Source organism: Poromitra crassiceps, assembly GCF_964638095.1.
Source record: "Poromitra crassiceps genome assembly, chromosome: 1".
Classification (NCBI taxonomy): Eukaryota; Metazoa; Chordata; class Actinopteri; order Beryciformes; family Melamphaidae; genus Poromitra; species Poromitra crassiceps.
The window spans coordinates 106,034,959-106,059,433 of record NC_139623.1 but is presented as its reverse complement, the minus strand read 5'-3'; the positions used below and the strand labels follow the sequence as shown (position 1 = coordinate 106,059,433).

Sequence of the window (24,475 nt, the reverse complement as noted above, 5' to 3'; positions counted from 1 at the left end):
AGTTTGCCTTTATGGGAAGGAAAATAATTCACTTTTTGTGTTTTTATGTACTTTTTTTATTGTACTGTACTTACTGTACACTGGCATTTGAGGGGTTAAAATTCTGAGTAAGTATGAAATGTTGATATGAGGTATTAGGGAGGAAGTTACCAATGAATTATAAACAATAAAAAATAAAAATGTATATTCATAAATGGATACATTATAAATATTAAGGTCCATCAGATGGACCAACGGTAAAAAGAGGATTTCATTTGCAAATGTACATTTCTTGAAAAACTAAAGATGATCAGAATCAATGTTGCTGCCAATCTTTGACATATCCCACGCCATGATAATCCCCCCAGGCGAAATCCAGTTTGACTTTATGGGAAGGAAAATAATTCAGTTTTTGTCTTTTTTCTGTACTTTTTTATTTTTTACTGTACTTACTGTACACTGGCATTTGAGGGGTTAAAATTCTAATAGGTATGAAATGTTGGTATGAGGTATTAGGGATGAAGTTACCAATGAATTATAAACAATAAAAATTTAAAAAATTTAAATTAATATTCATAAATTTATAAATGTTAAGGTCCATCAGATGGACCAATGGTAAATCGGTAAAAATGCATTATCGGGGTACAATTTCAGAATTTTTCAACCTGGACCATATTTTCATTTTTTTATGTATAAGTAAGTAATGTGAACAGAAATCTTTAAATTGATGTAGTATTGACCAAGATCGGTTCATTTGGCAGCTGCTTTTCCCACATGCCCCTACTGCACTAAACAAGCTTGCTTTTACCACTGACAGGATCTGATTATTCCAAAGGAATAGCTGCCATACTGCTCACTTACCTGGCGTAATCCAAGTCTCCACAAGCCCTGAGATGGCAAGCTGACTTGGTCAATACTGCATCAATTTCAAAGATTTCTGTTCGCATTAGTTACGTAGTTATACATAAAAAATATGAAACTCCAGGTTGAAAAATACAGAAATTCTCCTTTAAAGGTCCTTGCACACCGGGAGCGTTGTTTGTGTGCGTCTAATTCGCAGGTCAATAATATTTTTCAAACCTATATCCAGTCAATGCAACTATGCATACCAATGGCGAAGTTTCACTCAGCGATATTGTGGCTTTTATTTTTTCAAACCAAGGACGATTTTTCAGAAATTCGCCTCCGACATGTACGCAGCTGTTGCTGTGATTGACAAGTGGGTCAAAATTCACCTCACAATTTCGTGCTGTATATTCGCGTCGCTCTTGGTGTGTAACAGCCTTAAGGACCTGCTGCACATTTTCTTTCCTACCAGCTAGCTCATTTCATTCACTTTGCATCCCAGGTAGATGGCTGGAGTGAAACCAGCATGGTTCTGGATCCTGAGGATTGCGGAACACAGGGTCCAAGGGTGACTATAATTTGGCACCAGTATGGTAAGTATCGCTGTCCTGTTGGTAACACATTTGATTTGCGAATTAGACAACAAAACAGCTAGTGTTAGTGTAGTGGCTTGTTACAAGTCACTGAGTTGCATCAGTTCAGAGTTTAAGTTAAGTTTAAGTTATCCTTTATTTATCCCCATGGGGAAATTCATCCTCTGCATTTGACCCATCCTCTACTAGGAACCTTCCTAGAACTAGGAGCAGTGGGCAGCTGCAGTGCAGCGCCCGGGGACCAACTGACAGGAGTATTAACCCTAACATACATGTCTTTGATGGTGGGAGGAAACCAGAGCACCCAGAGAAAACCCACATGAACATGGGGAGAACATGCAAACTCCACACAGAAAGGACCTGGGACGGGCCGGGGTTCGAACCCGGGACCTTCTTGCTGTGAGGCAACAGTGCTAACCACTGAGCGACCGTGCCGTCCTAAGAGCTTGATATTGCAATTTGCCCAGCGGCCGGACCGTTTTCTCAGGGCTCCGGGTTAGAAATTATTGATTAGAGTGGCTAGGGGGATGTTGGTGGTTCGAGGATTCGAGGGTTGGGTAGGGGGAGTGGCTAGGGGGATGTGGGCGGTGGTGTTGGGGGAAGAGGTCATAGCTAGGGATAGCAAGGTCGTACAGAGTTGGGGTTCAAGAGGTGGGTAGGGGAGTGGTTAGGTGGGTTAGGGGCAGATTCATTGAGATATAAGAGTTGTATAATCTCTGTTCACTCCAATGGACCAGTTTTTTCCTCACAACAGTTCCCGGAAATAAGGTTCTAGGAGGCTGAAATTTGGCATGGAGCTCAAGTGTGTGTGTGTGTGTGTGTGTGTGTGTGTGTGCATGCCAACTGGCTAAAAGGGGGCAGTGGGCGATTTTGAAATGCAGAGTGGCAGTGGCAGTGTAGGGTGAGCTGCCCCTGTCATCCTGCATTTTGGAAATTTGCATATGCGGTCGCAGCTATTGTGAATTTGCCAATTTGGCGAAGTTCTTTCTCAAATTAATTGATTTAAAAAACCAAAATAATTACCCCTTAGTGAGAGCTTATGCCATTCAACATATTCATTTCAATTTAAGCTTGATTTCAATTTGAGTCGTGTTAAGCAACTTTTTCCTTTTTAATTCACTTTTTAAAATCATAGTTTGTTGGTTTGCTTCTTTAACAATCGGTGGTACTGATTGAGCTATACACCTTCATAATTCTTATGATCAAAAAACAATAATCAAAACAAAAAACATCAAAATGTTCCTTTCCTGTTGGCTCATGTCAGGCAATTGCTTTTCCTTCCATAGTGGATGGAGGTCCAACACAAATCATACGCCAGTCTCTGTCAGAAAAGCTCACTAAGTGCAACCAAAGACAATGAGATGAGATCACTAAGCTGGTTCACATACATTACATTTCCAGGTAGGCACAAAGTCAGAAATAAGCCTTCACATTAACACCAGTATGACTAGTCCAGCATGACCAGTTTTTACCGTCCACTCTGAAGAGTTTCACTCATTAAGGCGTACCTAATGGTGTTTAAGACCTTATTAAATATTAATGTAAGAGCTATACATACATGAAATAGCTCAATACCATAATGATAATAACAACCATAGTCAGCTTAACCAATAAAATCTATTTGCAAACAACATTGTTGAAATATTTTGTTGCGTCTTATGGTGGTTGTTTTCTAAAAAAAACAAAAAACAAAAAAAACATTGATAACTTTTCTCTCTTCCACGTTTTCTCTTTGCGTCCCTCAAATTTAAACAGCTACAAGAAAGTCCACATTTGCCTGATTAATAAGTTACATTTTTTTTATACATACACACACATACAGAAGGGAGCTTGGAAGTTGCTTGGCACATTCCCATGCTTGACCAACCTCCTACAATCTAAAGAACTATACAAGACACAGTCAAACAGGTCTTCTCATACCACAGCTCCCTGTAAGTCGTGAGGCTTCAGCGTGTACAGTAGATGAAACGGCCTGCATGGCCACAATTACACACTCTGCATAATCATCCTGCAAAAGAGGGCATACAGAACCCAATGCACTAAGTAACATGGAACAGTTCATCTGTACATTATCTTCACATAATCCATAAAGTGTAGATTCATAATTTAATCTGAATATACTGTATCTTAATATGCTGGTACCAGGTATTCACAGTGACTCTAAAATAAAATTACAAGAGGAAGATAAAGAGTGTGTACAAGAAACAAGGGCGTTGAGAGTCTGGGCGACTGGCGACGTTTGGCATCCCTTTTCGTCAAGAGATCGGAGTTTAAAGTTGGGAGTTTTTGTCTCGTGTGTGATTGAGTCAGTTCCATTCATTGATTTGATGAAGGAGAGCTGCCTGGGCATTAGTTGGCACTGGCGTGGCAGTCACAGAAGCAGCCCCTGGCCTCTGAACACATTGTTATTGGCGCCGTCAGCGGTGGACATGAAGGTGAGGTAAGATGGCGTGAGGGGATGAGATCAAAAATCCACGTTCTTATTTCAAGCGAGACACAACCTGGAGCAGGCGAAATAAAGTATGTGCCTCGTCCAACGCTGCTTTGACAAAGAAAACAGAAACAAAGTGCAAGAACAACACAGAAAACAAACACACAATAATAGGGGGGATAATGGTAAGCCCTCGCCTATATTGTCCTTAACGCTACCACTCATAAGCCATACTAAACAATTACCCAAAATAGTCACTGTAGACATCCGCCAAACACAAAACATATTCAAATACAATAGTCTGTATTTCGCTCTTCTTTAAGGTGTTTTTATTCAGACACCTAAAGCTATTCTGCCGGCTGAAAGAAAAGCTGTCGATTGGCATTTTGTGGTTCAGGCCAGCAGGAGGAGCACTTCTACAATATGGCTGCTACAATATTGAGGTTAGAAGAAAACGGCTACAGGCAATCGTGGAAGGAAGCTGAAGCAGTTCTTTCCTGTCATTGTCTGTGTCATCAGGAGAGGTATGACCCTGCAATACTCTGAACGAGGCACGCCATTTTTGTTTTTTACAATGCCCTTTCAGTCATTTCTTTCTGTGATTTTCCACTTTGCCTCTCTGTCAGTTATGGGGGCTGTGAAATCCTCTCTCTCTCTCTTAAACTAAGTCCACAATTTCTTAACTACAGTACTAGTGAGAAGTGAAGAGGGCGGAGAATGATGTCCCTACATACAGTAAGAGTAACCTCCTGTGAGGCTAGTCAGTCAGCATCATTACATCTATTGAAGTACTGTAGAAGGCTGCCTACAGGCATGTCATTGTCATTTTCCCTTTTTTCTTTTTGTGTTTTTATTCCCAGGCCTTCCACACTAATGGTGCAAGGCAGAACCATACATTGCGACTACGGGTTTGGCAGAGAGGATAGGGATACTACTCTTCACATACATTATAGGTGAAATATATACACTTTTGGTCATTTCAAATAAGACACCACCAAACATGCTATACAGTGTCTCTCAATCTTAATTGCCACGTTTTATGCAAGTGCTATTCAGCCTGACTTGTCAAGTATTTGAAGCAAGAGATGCACACACACACACACACGCACGCGCGCACACGCACACGCACACACACACACACACACACAAAGCACTGTGAGCATACTGTAGCACACCAACACGGCAGCCCGAGTGCTGCGCATTGGTCAGTCTGAAGGTCATGTGATGTTGAAAAAGTCTGTCATGGTTCTCCTGTGAGTTGATTGCATACTCCTTCACCAACAGGCAGGTCCAGGATTCAGTAGAGGCTGTGATAATACGCAGATCATAGAGGAAGGACATGGGCGCGTGTGTCCGACTGTTTGCATTTGAAACGACGACTCCAAATTCATTTGTACAAAATAAGTGAGTGTGCAATGAGATTATGTGTTTTGCAAGTTTGTGTGTGTGTGTGTGTGCGCAAATATATGTGTGTGTGTGTGTGTGTGTGTGTGTGTGTGTGTGTGCGTGTGCGTGTGCGCGTGCACGTGTGTGTGTGTACGCGTGTGCGTGTGTGTTGTGTGGAGAAGCTAACAGGGCTTGTTGACGTTGCACAGCAGCTCAGTGACTTTGATGAGACGGGCCACGGTGCTCTGGGACTCCTCCTGCAGCCGCTGGTTGTTCTGCCTGAGGCTCTGCACCTCCGCCTGCAGCACCGCCTTGTCCTCTTTCTCCTGGAGATATTGGCACAAAACAAAAGAAGAGTGAGGGGTAAAGTGTGGTGTATAAGTAAAGCTTGATGAGGGGTAAAGTGTGGTGTATAAGTAAAGCTTGATGAGGGGTAAAGTGTGGTGTATAACCCATTGATACCTGATGCAGCATTTGCGTGTATCTCCCTCATTTGTGTGCGTATCCCTTTAAGACCTTAAGTCTTAAAGGGATACGCACACAAATGCTGCATCAGGTATCAATGGGATGAGTAAAGCTTGATGAGGGGTAAAGTGTGGTGTATAAGTAAAGCTTGATGAGGGGTAAAGTGTACCATATAAAGGTAATACACTTAATAATAAAGGTATTAATAAAAAACATAAAAAGTTATTACACTCATTTTACTAAAATGGCAGCTCTAAGTTTTGTATTTGTTGGTTGACAGTCATGTTTAACAATATGAAATGGTTGAAGGTCTTAGGAAAGTAATGCACTGAGCTTTGTAGTATTTGGAATTAATTAGTTTGATGCTTTGCGTCTAGACCCAATCACAATGTTTGTTTACAATAACGTCCGGGTAGACAATGTAACGGAGCAGAGCAAACGGAGGCAGAGAGAACACCTGAGATCAAGAGAAAATGTTGGAGTCTACAACGCAGGGTGGATGCCTTCATATCTCATTCATTAACAACACTTTCACTAACGTTAGTTTAGAGACCTAATTTACCTGTTGGGCCACAGAATACAAACAATCACAGCTTGAGATCAACCAAAACTAGCAGCTAGTCCAAACAGCGGTGAGATGTCACTGTTGGGGAGATTTGGTTGATCAACACAGTACATAAAGTAAGCACAGCCTGGTCTTTAACTTTACAATTGTGGCTGACAACAGAACTAAACAAGTTTGAGATATCTCCACAATTTAAATCAATCTGTATCGGCAGGTGTCTACCCGGAAGTACCTGTTGTTGTTGTTGTTGTTGTTGTTAACGCAACATCGCGGTGATTCATCGATTCTGCTTTACAAGACTGTATAAAAATATAGACGTAACCAGTAAACCACCGTGATGTCACCCATTGGCTTGTGAACTCCCATTTGAAGCCTCGAGTTTGGCATTGTGAGTGTCGCCATCTTTATTATTATTATTATTATTATTCAACAAGCTGCTCGATCACTGGACAGGCGACCTGTCAATCACGCCCCCAAAGCATAGCCTGTTTTATGTCTATTTGATGTTAAATGGGACCACAATTTACATAAAAGAAACATCATGCTGTATTGAAGAAGACTTGAAATTAGCGATCAAGACCATGAACTCATTCCTACAAAGTAACCCTGCCCCCAGGTAGAACTCGTCATCTTCGGCTGCTCAGAGTCCTCTCTGAACTTCCCTACAGCTGTGCAGCAATCTCTGACACTGGGGACAACTGTCGCTAAAAGACACATTTTAAAGGAATGGAAGTCCTCCTCTTCACCTTATTTTCAGGTGTGGATGATGGACATGATCTCTGTTATACAGATGGAGAGACTGAGGTTCCTGAGAGCCAACTCGCTTAGAAGGTTCTCAAATATCTGGGACCCCTTTTTGGCCTACTTTGACAAAGTTAAGAATGACTAGTGACTGAGGTTAGGGGTGATGGACGGCTTGCCCGGATGGTTTTCCATGGACCCCTTGCGTGGGATCCCATGCACAATATCTGGTACAAGCACATAAGCACCTTATGCGGCTGGTAGCACCACGTTACAATGCTAAATGTCAAAGATGTATGTGTTTTCTTTTTCTGTCTGAACTTGTTTGCTTGTCTTGTTTGTTTATTGTTCTGTAGAAATTTGAAAATAAAATATTGAAAAAAAGAAGAGAAAAAGACCATGAACTCATTAGGGACGGGTTTACTTTGTTCATAAATCAAGTGAGAAGTAGGGTCATTTTCCCATTGACAATTGGACTTCTTGTTGCAGCCATAAACTGTATAAACGGGTGAGTTATATAAAAATTCACCCCCCGTACAGTTGTCTTGAACGGTGAAATTAGCTGTAGAGACCAAAACAGTTTTTTGAACCAGGCTGTAAACATGTTTATTTCTGCTGTAAAGATGGGCATTTTAACATTGGGGTATATGGGGATTTTCTCTCTTTTGCAGCCAGCCTCAAGTAGCCATTTGAGGAACTGCAGTTTTTGGTATTTCTGCATTGGCTTTATTTTTCAGAACCGGAGGTTAGGGCTTGATTCAGACATTCTGAGAACTAACAGTCCTTTTGTACATGGTCCGGCCATATCAAGATAAAGAATAAGATACAATTTTGGAAGAAGTTGAAGATTCCTCAGTAAATGTAACCCCTATAAGATAATATGAAATAAGATAAGATAAAAGGAAAAAAATTGAATCTACAGCAAAGGATATACGATGTGTGCGTGTGTGTGTGTGTGTGTGTGTGTGTGTGTGTGTGTGTGTGTGTGTGTGTGTGTGTGTGTGGTGTGTGTGTGTGTGTGTGTGTGTGTGTATATATATATATATATATATATATAGGAGGAACATATTCAGAAATGTATAGATGAAAGTATGAAAAGGTGTGGATTACAGCATTAAGGAGGGTGTCAAAAATAGCAGCAGGTAGTAAGTAGCAATAGAGCTTACTGCAACAAAGAAAAAAATAATGAAAACTATGTATGATATTAGAATAGAACAAAAATCTGAAATATGTTCAGTATGAAACGAGTGAAAAATTATTTAAAAAAAATCAGCATGCAATATGTATCTACAGTATATCTATCATCAGTATCTAAATGGGAGCTAGGGCTCTGTCTGGGCTCTGTCTGTTTCTCTGTCATCCCACTGATGACATCATCAGTGATGTCATAAATCCCACTGTGACATAATCAGTGATGTCATAAACCACTGATGACATCAGTCCCACTGACGACATCATCAGTGATGTCATAAACCACTGATGACATCAGTCCCGGTGATGCCATCATCAGTGATGTAATAAACCACTAATTACATCATCCCACTGATGACATCATCAGTGATGTCATATACCACTGTGACATCATCAGTGATGTCATATTAGTCTGAGCCGTTTTGAATGTCAGTGTGTGTCTGTAAAAATTCAGCTCTGTGATCGACTACACTTGACTTGATGCATGGGAGGATTGTCAAAGTAAACACGAGTTTGTAGTCGCAATCCAGTTACAAATCATCATGCTCCTCCATCTGCAAGGCTTCAGGATAACCACAACCAACGTATACAGCTTCTTTAAACCACGACTATTTCCCCATGGAGCTCAAAAATGACATTCATGACTGGCAACTACCTTTTGTAGGTCATCTTGCAGCCTCTTCAGCATGGTTTCCAGCTGAGACACCTTCCCCTCTAGGTGGCCTGGAGAGTCACTGCAAAGGAATTATGCAGTGACACTTAGTGAAAAGACATTTGACCTTTTCTAGAGGTTTGGTGAGTAGATGATTGGTGTCCAATTAAACATCAATACATTTATGCATTTCACATATTATTTTTGAGGTGAATGTCTCTGCATACCCAAGTGTGTGACAGGTGCGTCGGAGGAAGATACAGCCATTAGAACAGAAAACTCCCGCACACCGTCATATTATTTTTGATCAATACTTTGATAAAAAATGCCAAACAGCAGCAGACGTGCATTCATTTTTAGCATGCGTGGTCCCAGTGGGAACTGAAGCCCTAACACTGGCAAAATAAATAAATAAATAAATAAATATATATATATATATATTTTTAAGACTCTTCACTGTCTTCTCTGTCTTTTCTAACAAGGTTTGGGCTCACATTCCTTTTGTAAATAAGTTTATGAAGTCAGTTATACGCTCTCCTTCCTCTAATATACGAGCACACTTTTCAATCTACTTTATTGGTGGTGGATCCATTAGTAATGCTGTCAGGCTCCTCGATTCAAGAGACTTGCCTTGAGAGAACGATACAGTCCCTGCTGACAATGAAACCTACATAGATCAATCTCATCTTTATTGCTGACAAGCACACCAATTCTGAGTGACCATAGTTGTCCCATCATGATGCCTTCCTTCTCTGAGCAGCAGTGATATCCGTGTTGACTACACTCTCAAAAGATATGGACCCAATTGTCTATTTTTAAGTTTAATGAATTGATTAATGGTGGTCATATATTTTATCCAATTTGGCTTCTGTGCATGTCAGGCCAGTGGTGCTGCTATGTGCCAAGTTATGCACAGACCTTCCAGTTAAATACAGAAAAGCCTTAGTGAGTGAAATAACGTTTTTGAGTTATTGAATGATTGCCATTAAGATTAGCAGGAGTTGTGCCCATGTATATGAGCTCTCCTCTTGATCACAGATATTCACAAAAACAATGTGAATATGAATGATCATAATCAACTACTAGTCACAACTACTAACACATTTCTACTACAATTAACACATGCTGAAGTTATAAATAGATCCTTTACACAATTTTAATCTTGACCATAAGAAACATTTCTTTTCATCACATGTGTTAAGCCCATTATCAGAATCAGTATCAGCTTTATTGGACAAGTATGTACACATACAAGGCATTTGACTCGGTTTGCGTTGCTCTAAACGTACTCGCAGACACACAAAAAAGGTATGCACAAGCTAAAACAAACAAGGGCACGGGTACATTTAAACATTTACATTACTATACACTGTACAATATGTGTGGTGTAAAGTGTCTTTTAAATATGTACATATGAAAGAATGTATATATGTGTGTGTGTACAGTATATGTATAAATAAGCCACCCAGGATTGTAAACACAGTTATACATGTAAGCTTTATGTTTACTGTTCAATGTAAACGAGGCTTTGAGTCAGATATTGCACAATTACAGTAAATTGTAAGTATTATTGAGTTATGTTCACAGATACTAACCAGTGGTGACTAACTCAAAATGCGAGTCAGGCACTGTGTGCATGTATAGATGCATAATGTACACATATGCGTGTCACTGAGTCATTGAGAGGGCTGCATAAGGGAGAGAAAGGCAGAGAGAAAAGCTGTCACACTGACTCAAACAGACGGGTATTTTGCATAGTCTAAATAATAGGGAAGAGAATAAAGGAGTTGCTGAGTTTGAGAGTTGAGTGAAGGCATGTGTGAGATGATTCAGACAGAAAACCACGGGGGCTAACTTTACTACTGACCAGGGTGGGAATTACACGGAGGCCATCAAGCCATGGCCTCCATTGCCCCTCCCTCTGGCCGTGATGCCCTGAGATCCCTAAGGCCACCTTGGCAGTGCCCTGCTAGCAGCCTGCTACTGTCAGTTGCTTTAAAAGCATCAGTAGTCTCAGTTTAATGTAGCCTGCTCTATGCAAAGGACGTGTCATTGGCTCATTTTAAGACACATTTCAGAAAAATCACTCTTCGTGATGTCAATAGAGCAATGGCCTTTGTGCCCTGGCATGTGACCTTGTGCCCTAAAAAATATTGTGATGCCGAAAGCCAAGATGGCCTTGCCCCTAAAATGACGAAATGCCCACCCTGCTACTGACACACGAACGGTCCAGTTGATCCAGCCTCAGTCTATACTATGTGGCAAGTACTGTATATAGTACAGTACTACAGTATGTACCGTGTGGCAACCCACCTGTCTTTCATGTCTTTCAGCTTGCCGTCTGTCTGGTCAGCTCCTCCTTGGAGCTCTGCGGCTTTGCGGTCTGTGATAAAGACACATTACTAGTTAAAACAACCAAACAAAAGGATGAGAGAGGCAAAGAAGAGATACAGTATTTAAACTCCACCCAAATATATATGTGAAGCATGATATAAAGGCTTATGCTTAAATGACATCTGTTTTATCTGCCACTTGGGCTCCATAGGGTTCCATTGCCGTTGCCACCCAGTGACGCGGTTTGTTTACCAAAATGCTGCTCGGCTGATCCCTCGTATAAAGCTTTTATATTATCCATAGCCTACATATGAGTGAGGTTCTGCCCTATAAAGCTTTGACATGATATTATACGTAGCCTACATATGAGTGAGGTTCTGCCCTATAAAGCTTTGACATGATATTATACATAGCCTACATATGAGTGAGGTTCTGCCCTATAAAGCTTTGACATGATATTATCCATAGCCTACATATGAGTGAGGTTCTGCCCTATAAAGCTTTGACATATTATACATAGCCTACTTATGAGTGAGGTTCTGCCCTATAAAGCTTTGACATGATATACATAGCCTACATATGAGTGAGGTTCTGCCCTATAAAGCTTTGACATATTATACGTAGCCTACATATGAGGGAGGTTCTGCCCTATAAAGCTTTGACATGATATTATACGTAGCCTACATATGAGGGAGGTTCTGCCCTATAAAGCTTTGACATATTATACGTAGCCTACATATGAGTGAGGTTCTGCCCTATAAAGCTTTGACATCATATTATACGTAGCCTTCATATGAGTGAGGTTCTGCCCTATAAAGCTTTGACATGATATTATACGTAGCCTACATATGAGTGAGGTTCTGCCCTATAAAGCTTTGACATGATATTATACGTAGCCTTCATATGAGTGAGGTTCTGCCCTATAAAGCTTTGACATGATATTATACGTAGCCTACATATGAGTGAGGTTCTGCCCTATAAAGCTTTGACATGATATTATACGTAGCCTACATATGAGTGAGGTTCTGCCCTATAAAGCTTTGACATGATATTATACGTAGCCTACATATGAGTGAGGTTCTGCCCTATAAAGCTTTGACATGATATTATACGTAGCCTACATATGAGTGAGGTTCTGCCCTATAAAGCTTTGACATGATATTATACGTAGCCTACATATGAGGGAGGTTCTGCCCTATAAAGCTTTGACATGATATTATACGTAGCCTACATATGAGTGAGGTTCTGCCCTATAAAGCTTTGACATGATATTATACGTAGCCTACATATGAGGGAGGTTCTGCCCTATAAAGCTTTGACATATTATACGTAGCCTACATATGAGTGAGGTTCTGCCCTATAAAGCTTTGACATATTATACGTAGCCTACATATGAGTGAGGTTCTGCCCTATAAAGCTTTGACATGATATTATACGTAGCCTACATATGAGTGAGGTTCTGCCCTATAAAGCTTTGACATATTATACGTAGCCTACATATGAGTGAGGTTCTGCCCTATAAAGCTTTGACATGATATTATACATAGCCTACAGTGAGGTCTATAATAAGTAAAGATGTCTCACCCTCTCGTGACAAAGCCTCCAGGATACTACGGCAGGCGGTGGCCAGATCAGCGATGGACTGCCACTCCTCTTCTGTCGACTCTGTCGTCTCTGAAAGAACTGAGAGAGAAGAGCGAGGGAGAGGGAGAGAGAGAGAGAGAGAGAGAGAGAGAGAGAGAGAGAGAGAGAGAGAAGGAAGCGGCCAGAATTGAACTTTGTTTCATTAAAAATAGCTCAAGTGTACAGTAGCAGCAAATGAGTTTAATGTACTTGGGAGAACAATACAGTGGAGATTGCAGACTTTTTATGGGCAGCCAAATTCATTCTCTCATAATGTGCTGGTTCAACAGTAACAAAGAGCGGCCACCGGGGGTTGCTGCTGTTATAATGGTGGTCAGATGAAGGACGAAGTCACAGAAGACACAGATGAGCAGAAGATGACACAGATGAGGAGAAGAAGATACAGATGAGGAGAAGAGTTGCCTTCGTCAGTGTGCCTGTAGGTGTCACTAAGTTACATTTATGACTTTTTAAGATCTTTTTGACACCAGTTATGATAGCATTTTACACCAATTTCACAATTAAAATGAAAGGGAAATGATGACAGTGAATAAGCTATAGGATTTCTCACTAGGACAAAAGTAGCAGGTGGGGAATCATGGAATCATAAAATAATAAAATGAGCTGTGTTGACTTTTACACCTTTTTGGTGTGGTGTGTTGTGTTGTTGTGGCTATACAGTATAATTCTTGTTTGAATTATGTTTTAGTTTCATGTCTGTCACCCCCTCTAAACATTTCATTCGCTCATAAAAGAGAACGTAGTGCACAAAAACAACAACAAGCTAAATATTCAAATAACCCAGTGTTGGTTTAATTTTTGCCGAAACAAAAAATACAGCTAATTGCTTAATAACTGTAAGGTCTTGAAAATGCGATGGTTTTGCACCATGTAAGACCCCTCAAGGCCTTGAACTTTTATAGTTCAGTTAAAGAGGATGTAACACATTGACTGTGAATGAATGTAAGATAAAACAATCAGAGGCATGAAGAATTTGATGAGATGACGAGTGAGTGTGCTGTTATGGCGGTAGATGATGAGCCCCATCAGCTCAGCAGAGAGGGAGCAGATGGCGTAAGAGAGGGGCTCCACCTCCCCACCACCCATCTGTCCCCCTTTTATCTTGGCCCTGGTAGGGGGTGGCAGCAGAGCAGGGCTGATATTAGATTGGTGGGAATAGGGGGCAGCGGAGATGAAAGAATGGGGACAAAGGGGATGCGAGGGAGGGCAAAGGGAGGATAATGAAGAGAGGGGTTTAACGGAGAAAGGATCTGGAAAGCTAAAAATGGATTTTGAAGCTCAAATTCTGTTTGTTCCATTTTGGCATCATCGGAGCAGCAGCAGCGTCAGCTGTTCAGGGAGCCATGATCAGGGTCATAATATCCCTGCTCTTTGTTCTCTTCGCTATCCTCTTACAGTTCGTGTGCTGCTGGAGTCATTCATATTGAACTGTTGTGTGTGTATTTCTAAAATTGCTTTTCGGTGCGCTGTGAAATATGTCCATCTAGTCTCATATTCAACCATCAAATCTTATTTTTCTTAAAACGAGAAACACTCGTGAGAGATTCGGGTGAGATCAAGTCCACACATCCAATGCAGTTTCACTTTCAGGAATTTTCTAGGAAGAGTCAATATTTTGAAACAAGTAAGGCCGATCACAGCACTAGTACTACTAGCAAGAAAATTACACTTGATTCTACAAAAGTTCATTTGCATTGGAAACAAGTGAAACCCCATTGACAGATTACACCACTTGTCACTATCTTCTTCTATTATATAAATTGAGTAAGTGGGCTCTGTCTGTCTTTCTGTCTGCGATTTTGGTCCCACATTGTGAGATTTGTGATGATTTTGGTCAGTGATGATGTCACAATGTCTATGACATCACCAGTGACGTCATGTCATCAGTGATGGTCACTGCAATTGTGATGTCACTGATGATGTCACGGAGTATATGACATCATCAATCAATGTGCGGACTACTTTTCTCTCACTACTGATCACTCACTGACGTCATCAGTAATGTGAAGTTGGGCAATTGTGCGCTGAGTGATGTCACTCGAGCACTCCATGATGATGTGATCAGTGATGGTCACTCGAGCAAGTGTGACATCATCAGTGAGTGATGTCATCAGTGATGCGAAGTTGAGCAATTGTGTGCTGCGCATGCCAATAGAGCAGGTGAGGCCACGCAGCAGCCAAGCTGCGGGCGAGGCCGCGTAGTGGGCGAGCATTGGGCGAGTCTAGGAATCGAGCGTGCGTAACGCGTGAGATTTCTAGTTAATACAAATAAATCAGAGAGAATAGGGGAGTACTTACTCTTGGTGATGGAGTTATGAAGGCTTAGGGCCCGTGAATTTCTTTCTGCTCGATCTAGACAGGACAACCGGGAAGAGGACAGAGGGGAATCACTCGCCTCGCCAAACTCCGCCCCCAAGAACTAGAAAGACACGAGAGAGAGAGAGAGAGAGAGAGAGAGAGAGAGGGGGGCGGATAGAGGGAAAGCAAAACGCTGTCAGAGAGGTGAAGGACCGTTGAGGCGAACCCACTCAGATGTCTTCCTTTTGCCTCCGTTTGTCACCTGCTCGTCCTCCAGGGGCACCTTGGGTTTGACGGCCAGGATGAGATCTGGTGTGGCGTCCCTCAGCTCCCCGGGGTTTTCATAGATGTGTTGCTCCCTCTTCAGCATCACGTTGTCGTACACGTGCCTGTCATCCAGGGAGGGATAGATAGAGGGAGGGGGAATACAAAGCAAATGTGCCGTTGATGCTTTGTGACATTTTCCCCCAATCCACCAGAGGTCAAAACAGGAACTGGAGCACTTCATCAAGTAATCTGCAGGATTGCTTCGTTTGCTATTCTGCGCTCACAAAAACATACATGAAAAAAAGATGGGCCAAAGCCAAATTCACGTTGGTGTGGCGTGTGCTGTGCCGCAGAGTTCCTCATGAATATTTACTCTTTACGCACTATTTCCTCCTATTGAAGTGGGTTTTTGCAGTTCTTGCTGCTACACATATCAGTGCACTTATATTATTTTGGTCAGATTTTGGTTGTAATACATGTTCTACTACAGTTGCGGATGTGTTTTCTTTTCTCTACAACTCTGGTCTTTTTTAAGCTTATTCTCCATATTGGAGTTTGGTAGCTGCATGTCTTTTTCTGTGAAGAACAGGTGGCATCTCAGATCATTGGCTGTCAGTATAAAGGCTTTGGGTGTATACAGAAGGCAACCAGAGACCACCACAAAACCTGAAGAGCATGAGGAAAACATGTCAAATGTAGATAATAATGTAGGAAATTGTTTAATTGAACCAATTTGTGCTTTCTGGTTTTGTTTCTTGTCATGTATTATAGTCCTAAAAACACACTCCGCAATCCGCCCACTCCAAAATATCCCTGTTGGGTGAAATCCTCATGTCGCCAAAATGTCAAACTTTTCAGAAATTAAGAAAAACAGTATAGTTAATAAATTGACAACCATGCATTTTTGAGTTTATCTACTTGGTTTTGATAAAGGTTTCACAAACATGAGGGTCATAGAATTTCTCAACAGATATAGGAGGAGCATGTGATCCTTCAACTGAAGATAAAACATGAAAATCACCCAAATTTGGTTTTCACCTGGCAAACATGATATGCGTATGATCCATAAGTATTTGAAGAGCAACACATTGCTCGATGTCCTGTCGCTACACTCCATTCTTTTGCTTTGGAGCAAAAGTGACACACTGACGATGAGATTAAATTGCAGTCTGTCAGCTGCAATTTGGCGATATTTTCAGAAATTCACCCATACTGGATGAATAGTTAAAGAGCTAGAGCACTTTTAACACGTGGTGTACCCATTTCGGGGTGCCAGAATTCTTTGGATGGACAGGGGCATGTGTAACTGTCAGAGGGACACATACCCATCACATCCGTCCCTGAAGGAGGGCTGTCTCTCCAGAGAGAAGCTGCGTGTGAGCTGGGAAGGGTTACATTCCTGCATGGGGTTGGCGGGGTGGTCCTGCAGAGAAGTGGCCCGTAACAAAGGCAGGCCGGGTGGGGAGAGGAGTGAGCTCTGGCCCTTCTCTGGCTGGTCCTCACCCTCTCTCCCCTCCACCTGCACCTCTGTCACATCAGGCTTGTTGACGTCACCCGGGGTCTGCTCGTCCTCCTGGGTCTCCTCTTCCTCCTTCTCGTCCAGCACCCAGGCCTCTCCAGACTGGCCCTCGCCCGGCTTACACTCCACATCCTTGATGGCCTTCTGGTACAGCTCTGAGAAACTCCTAGCACAACGTAAAACATCAATATACTCGTTAGGAAGAAACCAGTCAAGCTTCCCCTTTCCATCCAGTGTGTTATCGCTGCACCATTGAGTAAGTCAGATAGGCTTCTAGAGAAGAAACTGAACAACATGGAAATAAAAGCGCTATATTTGTCTGAGCAGTGTGGACATTTCCAATGATAAATTGTTATAGAAAGCATTTAGCCTATTGTAGGAATCGACGACAGCAGCTACTGTATTCCTTTGAAATCCAAGAGCCACCAGTACCTATCAAAAAATATGACCAATTTGTGACAAGCCGCGCTTTGCATGTCAGGGCTAAATTCAAAAGAAACAAGGGGAGTTCTCTTAGGATGTTTCTGCCACCAGCTTTGAAATGTTGCAGAACTGTCCGGTTCAATATTGGTTTTTATTTCAACAGTTCTGTCTACACCAGATTTCTTTTGGGTCCATCTCACTGACATAGGGGAATGGAAAGGCTACCAGTGTTGGGGGTAACTCATTACAAAAGTAACATATTACATGTAATATATTACTTTTAGCAATAACTCAGTAATATAACTTAAGATTTCAGTAATATTATACCAGTTACTTTGTCAAGTAACACAAGTTACAAATTGAGTTACTTTTTTTTAAATCAAAGCACATATTTAAATAAAGACACAATCATTTCCTAATCAAATTGTGTGTTTTATGCAAATAACCACTATAGATGACAATAACAAAGGAAAAAGGATAACATTTAGATTTACACTTTTTTTATGGTTTACACTGACTTCAAGATGGTTGAAATTATTTTTCAGGATCCTCTGGGGGCGGCGATGTCATTCTGCTACAGCAGTTATTTTGGTGACAGTAATGCAAAAGTAGTGTAATTTGACTTACACACAGACAGTAATATTGTAAAGTAACTTACTACTTCAAATGAAAGTAACTAGCAATATGTAGTATATTACATTTTGAAAGTAACTTGCCCAACACTGAAGGCTACTGGTAATAATAGCCAGTACCAGTGTCATTAAGGGTTATTAGAGGGATTGATTGGTTGTTGGCCAGCTGGGGTGACACGGACTGTACCCCATCATAAACCATAGAGCAGTGGTAGCAATCTTGCCCTACTCAGGAGCCACATTGGGGGGGAAAATCTTTGCAAGAGCCACAATCCAAAGAAGTCCCTTTCCTCCCTTTATTTTTTCAGATTTGTATTTCTTTCTTTATTTTAAGTAGGACTTAAAAGAGCGACAACTACGTATAGATTCAGTCAGTGTTGCGTCATAGACGCGTGTTCAATGGATCAGCGTGGGGTAAATCCTCCCGTTCTTCCAATGCAGCAGAGTTAGCATTTAGCTGCTAGCCCAGCCCAGGCAGACAGGATCAGGGATTCAACCCCCGCAGTGAACATAACATCTGAAAAGACGTCTATGCACCTGCTTTTGAATCCCCAATCCTGTAGTGTAGAGCCGCAGCACCGTCCTTTAGTGAGTCAGCCCATTGAGATATATGTTTTTTTTTTTACCCCACCGTCTAGTCTCGCACACCAGCCGGGGTAACATTTTGTGGCCGTTCCCACACAGACCGAGTGTATCTATAAAGGAGCTGCATTTGGCTCGTCTTAACCTCTCTCTCACCCGCTCATCTGCATCGCACTTCCCCTTTCAACACTCACCACACCCTTTACTCCTCTGTCAACTGGCCATCCCTGCAGTCCTGTCATAATATGCACTGCTTCATTTACAAAACCCTCCTTGGTTTGTCCCCCCCCTACCTGTGCCACCTGTTGCAAATTACATCTACCGCTTAGAATACTCGCTCTGCTCAACACATTCTCCAAATACTCACTCTGCTCAACACATTATCTAAAGATTCTTACAATACTCACTCTGCTCAACACATTCTCAAAGATTCTTACAATACTCACTCTGCTCAACACATTCTCAAAGAGTCTTACAATACTCACTCTGCTCAACACATTCTCAAAGATTCTTACAATACTCACTCTGTTCAACACATTCTCCAAAGATTCTTACAATACTCACTCTGTTCAACACATTCTCCAAAGAGTCTTACAATACTCACTCTGTTCAACACATTCTCAAAGATTCTTACAATACTCACTCTGTTCAACACATTCTCCAAAGAGTCTTACAATACTCACTCTGCTCAACACATTCTCAAAGATTCTTACAATACTCACTCTGCTCAACACATTCTCCAAAGATTCTTACAATACTCACTCTGTTCAACACATTCTCCAAAGAGTCTTACAATACTCACTCTGTTCAACACATTCTCCAAATATTCTTATAATACTCACTCTGCTCAACACATTCTCCAAAGAGTCTTACAATACTCACTCTGCTCAACACATTCTCAAAGATTCTTACAATACTCACTCTGCTCAACACATTCTCAAAAGAGTCTTACAATACTCACTCTGTTCAACACATTCTCCAAAGATTCTTACGATACTCGCTCTGCTCAACACATTCTCCAAAGATTCTTACAATACTCGCTCTGCTCAACACATTCTCCAAAGATTCTTACAATACTCGCTCTGCTCAACACATTCTCCAAAGATTCTTACAATACTCACTCTGCTCAACACATTCTCAAAGATTCTTACAATACTCACTCTGCTCAACACATTCTCAAAGAGTCTTACAATACTGACTCTGCTCAACACATTCTCCAAATAGTCTTACAATACTCACTCTGCTCAACACATTCTCCAAAGAGTCTTACAATACTCACTCTAACACATTCTCCAAAGAGTCTTACAATACTCGCTCTGCTCAACACATTCTCAAAGATTCTTACAATACTCACTCTGTTCAACACATTCTCCAAATATTCTTACAATACTCACTCTGCTCAACACATTCTCCAAAGATTCTTACAATACTCACTCTGCTCAACACATTGTCCAAAGAGTCTTACAATACTCACTCTGCTCAACACATTCTCAAAGAGTCTTACAATACTCACTCTGCTCAACACATTCTCCAAAGATTCTTACAATACTCACTCTGCTCAACACATTGTCCAAAGAGTCTTACAATACTCACTCTGCTCAACACATTCTCAAAGAGTCTTACAATACTCACTCTGCTCAACACATTGTCCAAAGAGTCTTACAATACTCGCTCTGCTCAACACATTCTCCAAAGAGTCTTACAATACTCACTCTGCTCAACACATTCTCCAAAGATTCTTACAATACTCACTCTGCTCAACACATTCTCAAAGATTCTTACAATACTCACTCTGCTCAACACATTCTCCAAAGATTCGTACAATACTCACTCTGCTCAACACATTCTCAAAGAGTCTTACAATACTCACTCTGCTCAACACATTCTCCAAAGATTCGTACAATACTCACTCTGCTCAACACATTCTCAAAGATTCTTATAATACTCGCTCTGCTCAACACATTCTCCAAAGATTCTTACAATACTCACTCTGCTCAACACATTCTCCAAAGATTCTTACAATACTCACTCTGCTCAACACATTCTCCAAAGATTCTTACAATACTCACTCTGTTCAACACATTCTCCAAAGATTCTTACAATACTCACTCTGCTCAACACATTCTCCAAAGATTCTTACAATACTCACTCTGCTCAACACATTGTCCAAAGAGTCTTACAATACTCACTCTGCTCAACACATTCTCCAAAGATTCTTACAATACTCGCTCTGCTCAACACATTCTCCAAAGATTCTTACAATACTCACTCTGCTCAACACATTCTCCAAAGATTCTTACAATACTCACTCTGCTCAACACATTCTCCAAAGATTCTTACAATACTCGCTCTGCTCAACACATTCTCCAAAGATTCTTACAATACTCACTCTGCTCAACACATTCTCCAAAGATTCTTACAATACTCACTCTGCTCAACACATTCTCCAAAGATTCTTACAATACTCACTCTGCTCAACACATTCTCCAAAGATTCTTACAATACTCGCTCTGCTCAACACATTCTCCAAAGATTCTTACAATACTCGCTCTGCTCAACACATTCTCCAAAGATTCTTACAATACTCACTCTGCTCAACACATTCTCCAAAGATTCTTACAATACTCACTCTGCTCAACACATTCTCCAAAGATTCTTACAATACTCACTCTGCTCAACACATTCTCCAAAGATTCTTACAATACTCACTCTGCTCAACACATTCTCAAAGAGTCTTACAATACTCACTCTGCTCAACACATTCTCAAAGATTCTTACAATACTCACTCTGCTCAACACATTCTCCAAAGATTCTTACAATACTCACTCTGCTCAACACATTCTCAAAGATTCTTACAATACTCACTCTGCTCAACACATTCTCAAAGATTCTTACAATACTCCCTCTGCTCAACACATTCTCCAAAGATTCTTACAATACTCACTCTGCTCAACACATTCTCCAAAGATTCTTATAATACTCACTCTGCTCAACACATTCTCAAAGATTCTTACAATACTCACTCTGCTCAACACATTCTCAAAGAGTCTTACAATACTCACTCTGCTCAACACATTCTCCAAAGATTCTTACAATACTCAGTCTGCTCAACACATTCTCCAAAGATTCCAAAAACAAACACTGTACTTGGTCAAACCTCATTCAGGGATGCTGCTGACTGGAACAAACCGAAGAGAAAACATTCAAACTGGACACTTTAAATGCCTAAGTCAGCATGGACTCTATTATGAACATTCTCAATAATTAGATTTTTTTTTAAGTGCATGTAAACGCACTGACTGACACCTGCAACTGCTTCTCAACCCAGTAACATCCCCAACCCCCTCCCTGTCTGTTGGCTGATCGGTGTCTGTTCCTTTCATGTTGCCCGTCCCACTGCTATCTTGCTTTTTGCCGCTTATCTGTCTTAATGCACGTGTGTGCTACTCTTTGTTTTCTGTTCTTGTTCTACTGTTCTGCTTGTTGTCGTGAGTATATGTAAGTGGAATATATGCTGCAAATGTTGACTGTATATTGCTTAATTGGTATATTTGGATGTGTGCCCCTTTGTCCTTTTAACTTCTTACTATTGCTGTGCTACTAGTTGGGTTTGTAAACATTTACATGCTGCTGTCATTTAGCTACAGTATGTCGGAAATTCTGCATGTGTACCACTACTTTTATCTGTTTATGTTGAAGTGTTTAGATGGTTTATGTACTGTTGCCCTTTTAAACATTTAACCTGATTTCTTTTTTCAGCCCCCACCCCCCCCTCCCTTCAAGAGGTTTTGTCTCTTGCCAGGCCGTCATTGTAAATAAGAATTTGTTCTTAATTGATTTGCCTGGTTAAATAAAGGTTAAATAAATAAATAAATAAATAAATAAAACCTTCTGCAGCCTGCTGTTTTTAACCTCTCTCTCACCTGCTCATCTGCATCGCTCTTCACCTTCTGCAGCCTGCTGTTTTTAACCTCTCTCTCACCTGCTCATCTGCATCGCTCTTCACCTTCTGCAGCCTGCTGTTTTTAACCTCTCTCTCACCTGCTCATCTGCATCGCTCTTCACCTTCTGCAGCCTGCTGTTTTTAACCTCTCTCTCACCTGCTCATCTGCATCGCTCTTCACCTTCTGCAGCCTGCTGTTTGGCCCCTTCACAACTCTTTCTTGTCTGCTCTCCCCCTCCAGCCTGATGACCTGACCCACCCCTCATTAACATCCACCGCTATCTCCCACATCATTCCACTCTCTCTCCACCAATCTCCCTCCTCCCTGACCTGCGAGGCTTGCCGTTCTCGTCCGGTGGGATGACGGTGATGTGGATCTTGTGCGCGGTGCGGAGCAACCTGGTCCTCTCGTCCGGACCCAGGTGGACCAGGGAGTGACCACACAGCCGCACCACTCGAGCCCACAGCTGCAGACCTCCGCTCTCTGCGTAGCAGAACCGCTGCAGCTCGGTCACGAAGCCCTCCTCGCTCATCAGGAAGCCGGGCTGGCCCACGCCGTCGCGCAGGGGGGTGACCTCCAGCGCCTCGCAGCCCCGGGTCACCAACTATGGACGAGGAGGTGAAAGGCAGAAATCAGAGGTGTAAAACAGCCATTGCAAAACAGTCATATGGGTTAATTTCAACCCAGCGGTGAAAGAAAGTGTCCCACCTCAAGTCTCGCAACCACCTCTCGTATATCCTCCGCCTGGCTCTCCATCACAGTGATTGACACCGACTCCCCGCGCTCGTAGAAGATATCCAAGCATGGCCCACCCTCCTTAGTCTCTGTTATCGCCTTCCAGCCGATGACATCACGGCAGGAGCAGTTAAACACCACCCTCCGCGTGTACCTCTCGATCAGCACCACCGATTCGGCCGACACCCCGAGGAGACAGGGGAGTCGGTGCTCTCCCGTCTCCCCTTCGTCTCCACAGTTGACCGTCACAGCCCACACCAGCGCCCCGGCGCTGTGCAGCTCGGCTCCTTTGGCGCCCTTCAGCTTGTCTTTGCGTTTGCCTCCCAGGGAGAGCAGGGGGAACTTGGTGGAGGAGTCGATGGGCGTGGTGGTGACGTAGTTTTCGGCCAGATCCTTCAGGTACTCCTGCCGTGTGCGGGTGGCCATGGAGCGGAACTTCTCCGACTTCTCCGCGGCGTTCTCGGCATTCACCGCCTTCGCCAGCAGGAAGTCTCTGAAGGCAGGCGAGCGAGGGAATCGGGCACCCTTAGGGAATAGCGGGCCGAAAAGTGGGATGTCTTTCGAGCGGGTGACAGCCACCCTGAGAGAGGACGCGATAAAGAGGAACGGGAGAGTAAGAAAGAAGGTTCAGCTGAGACATTCATTCTGTCTTGTTTTCAGTGACAGCTTTGTGAAAGTCTACACATTTACTAACACACTGACTTGGCTGTGGTAGTTGCACACATCAGTTTTGCAAATTTCCTCCAAAGTTGCACCACAATTTCTTTGTAAGCTGTAACAGTTTACATAACAATAGCTGCCTATACTGTAATTACATTAACTTACATGGATATTACAAGTGATGTAGCCTAAGTAACAGTGAACCATGACCTCCAGTTGGTGATCATCATAAATCAATTACATCTTCAGAAAACTCCTTTAACTTACTTTAGTTTGATACTACTTCCTATACAGTATAATATACATGTATATATACAGGCTTACTATGAATGCATGTCACAAAGATTTGTCAGGCTAAAAAGCAGGGTAAACTATTCTGCAACTAAAAAGCAGGATAAAAAGAGTTTGGATGGGTTCACCCTCCACTACGTCCCTGGGTATAAATAATGGCATTTGATAGAGGTTGTAACATGGGATCAAAGCAGACCTGTAATAGGTATTGTCAGTGCAGGGCTCATGAACCTGAACGATGATGAAGACATGTTGGAAATGGGAGCGGATGGACTTTGGAGTGAAGGGCAAAGCAC

The 24,475-nt window shown here is 42.0% G+C and overlaps 1 protein-coding gene across 3 annotated transcripts in view; it reads right to left on the bottom strand.

The window, feature by feature from the left end:
- Positions 1 to 2,510: 2,510 nt before the first annotated feature.
- sipa1 (signal-induced proliferation-associated 1) overlaps positions 2,511 to 24,475 on the bottom strand; it is a 70,453-nt gene continuing 48,488 nt past the window's right edge. For 2 of the 3 annotated variants that reach the window (XM_083640313.1, XM_083640314.1), the window contains exons 7-16: positions 24,376 to 24,475; positions 23,202 to 23,808; positions 22,823 to 23,097; positions 16,718 to 17,077; positions 15,388 to 15,514; positions 15,126 to 15,246; positions 12,768 to 12,866; positions 11,163 to 11,232; positions 8,853 to 8,931; positions 2,511 to 5,561 (exon numbers count right to left, since the gene is read on the bottom strand). The exon at positions 24,376 to 24,475 is cut by the window's right edge and continues 58 nt beyond it. In XM_083640313.1, the coding sequence (XP_083496439.1) occupies positions 5,418 to 5,561; positions 8,853 to 8,931; positions 11,163 to 11,232; positions 12,768 to 12,866; positions 15,126 to 15,246; positions 15,388 to 15,514; positions 16,718 to 17,077; positions 22,823 to 23,097; positions 23,202 to 23,808; positions 24,376 to 24,475 (1,982 nt within the window). In that variant the 3' untranslated portion in view covers positions 2,511 to 5,417. The remainder of the gene's footprint in view (positions 5,562 to 8,852; positions 8,932 to 11,162; positions 11,233 to 12,767; positions 12,867 to 15,125; positions 15,247 to 15,387; positions 15,515 to 16,717; positions 17,078 to 22,822; positions 23,098 to 23,201; positions 23,809 to 24,375) is intronic. The other variant, XM_083640315.1, reaches the window with a different exon arrangement.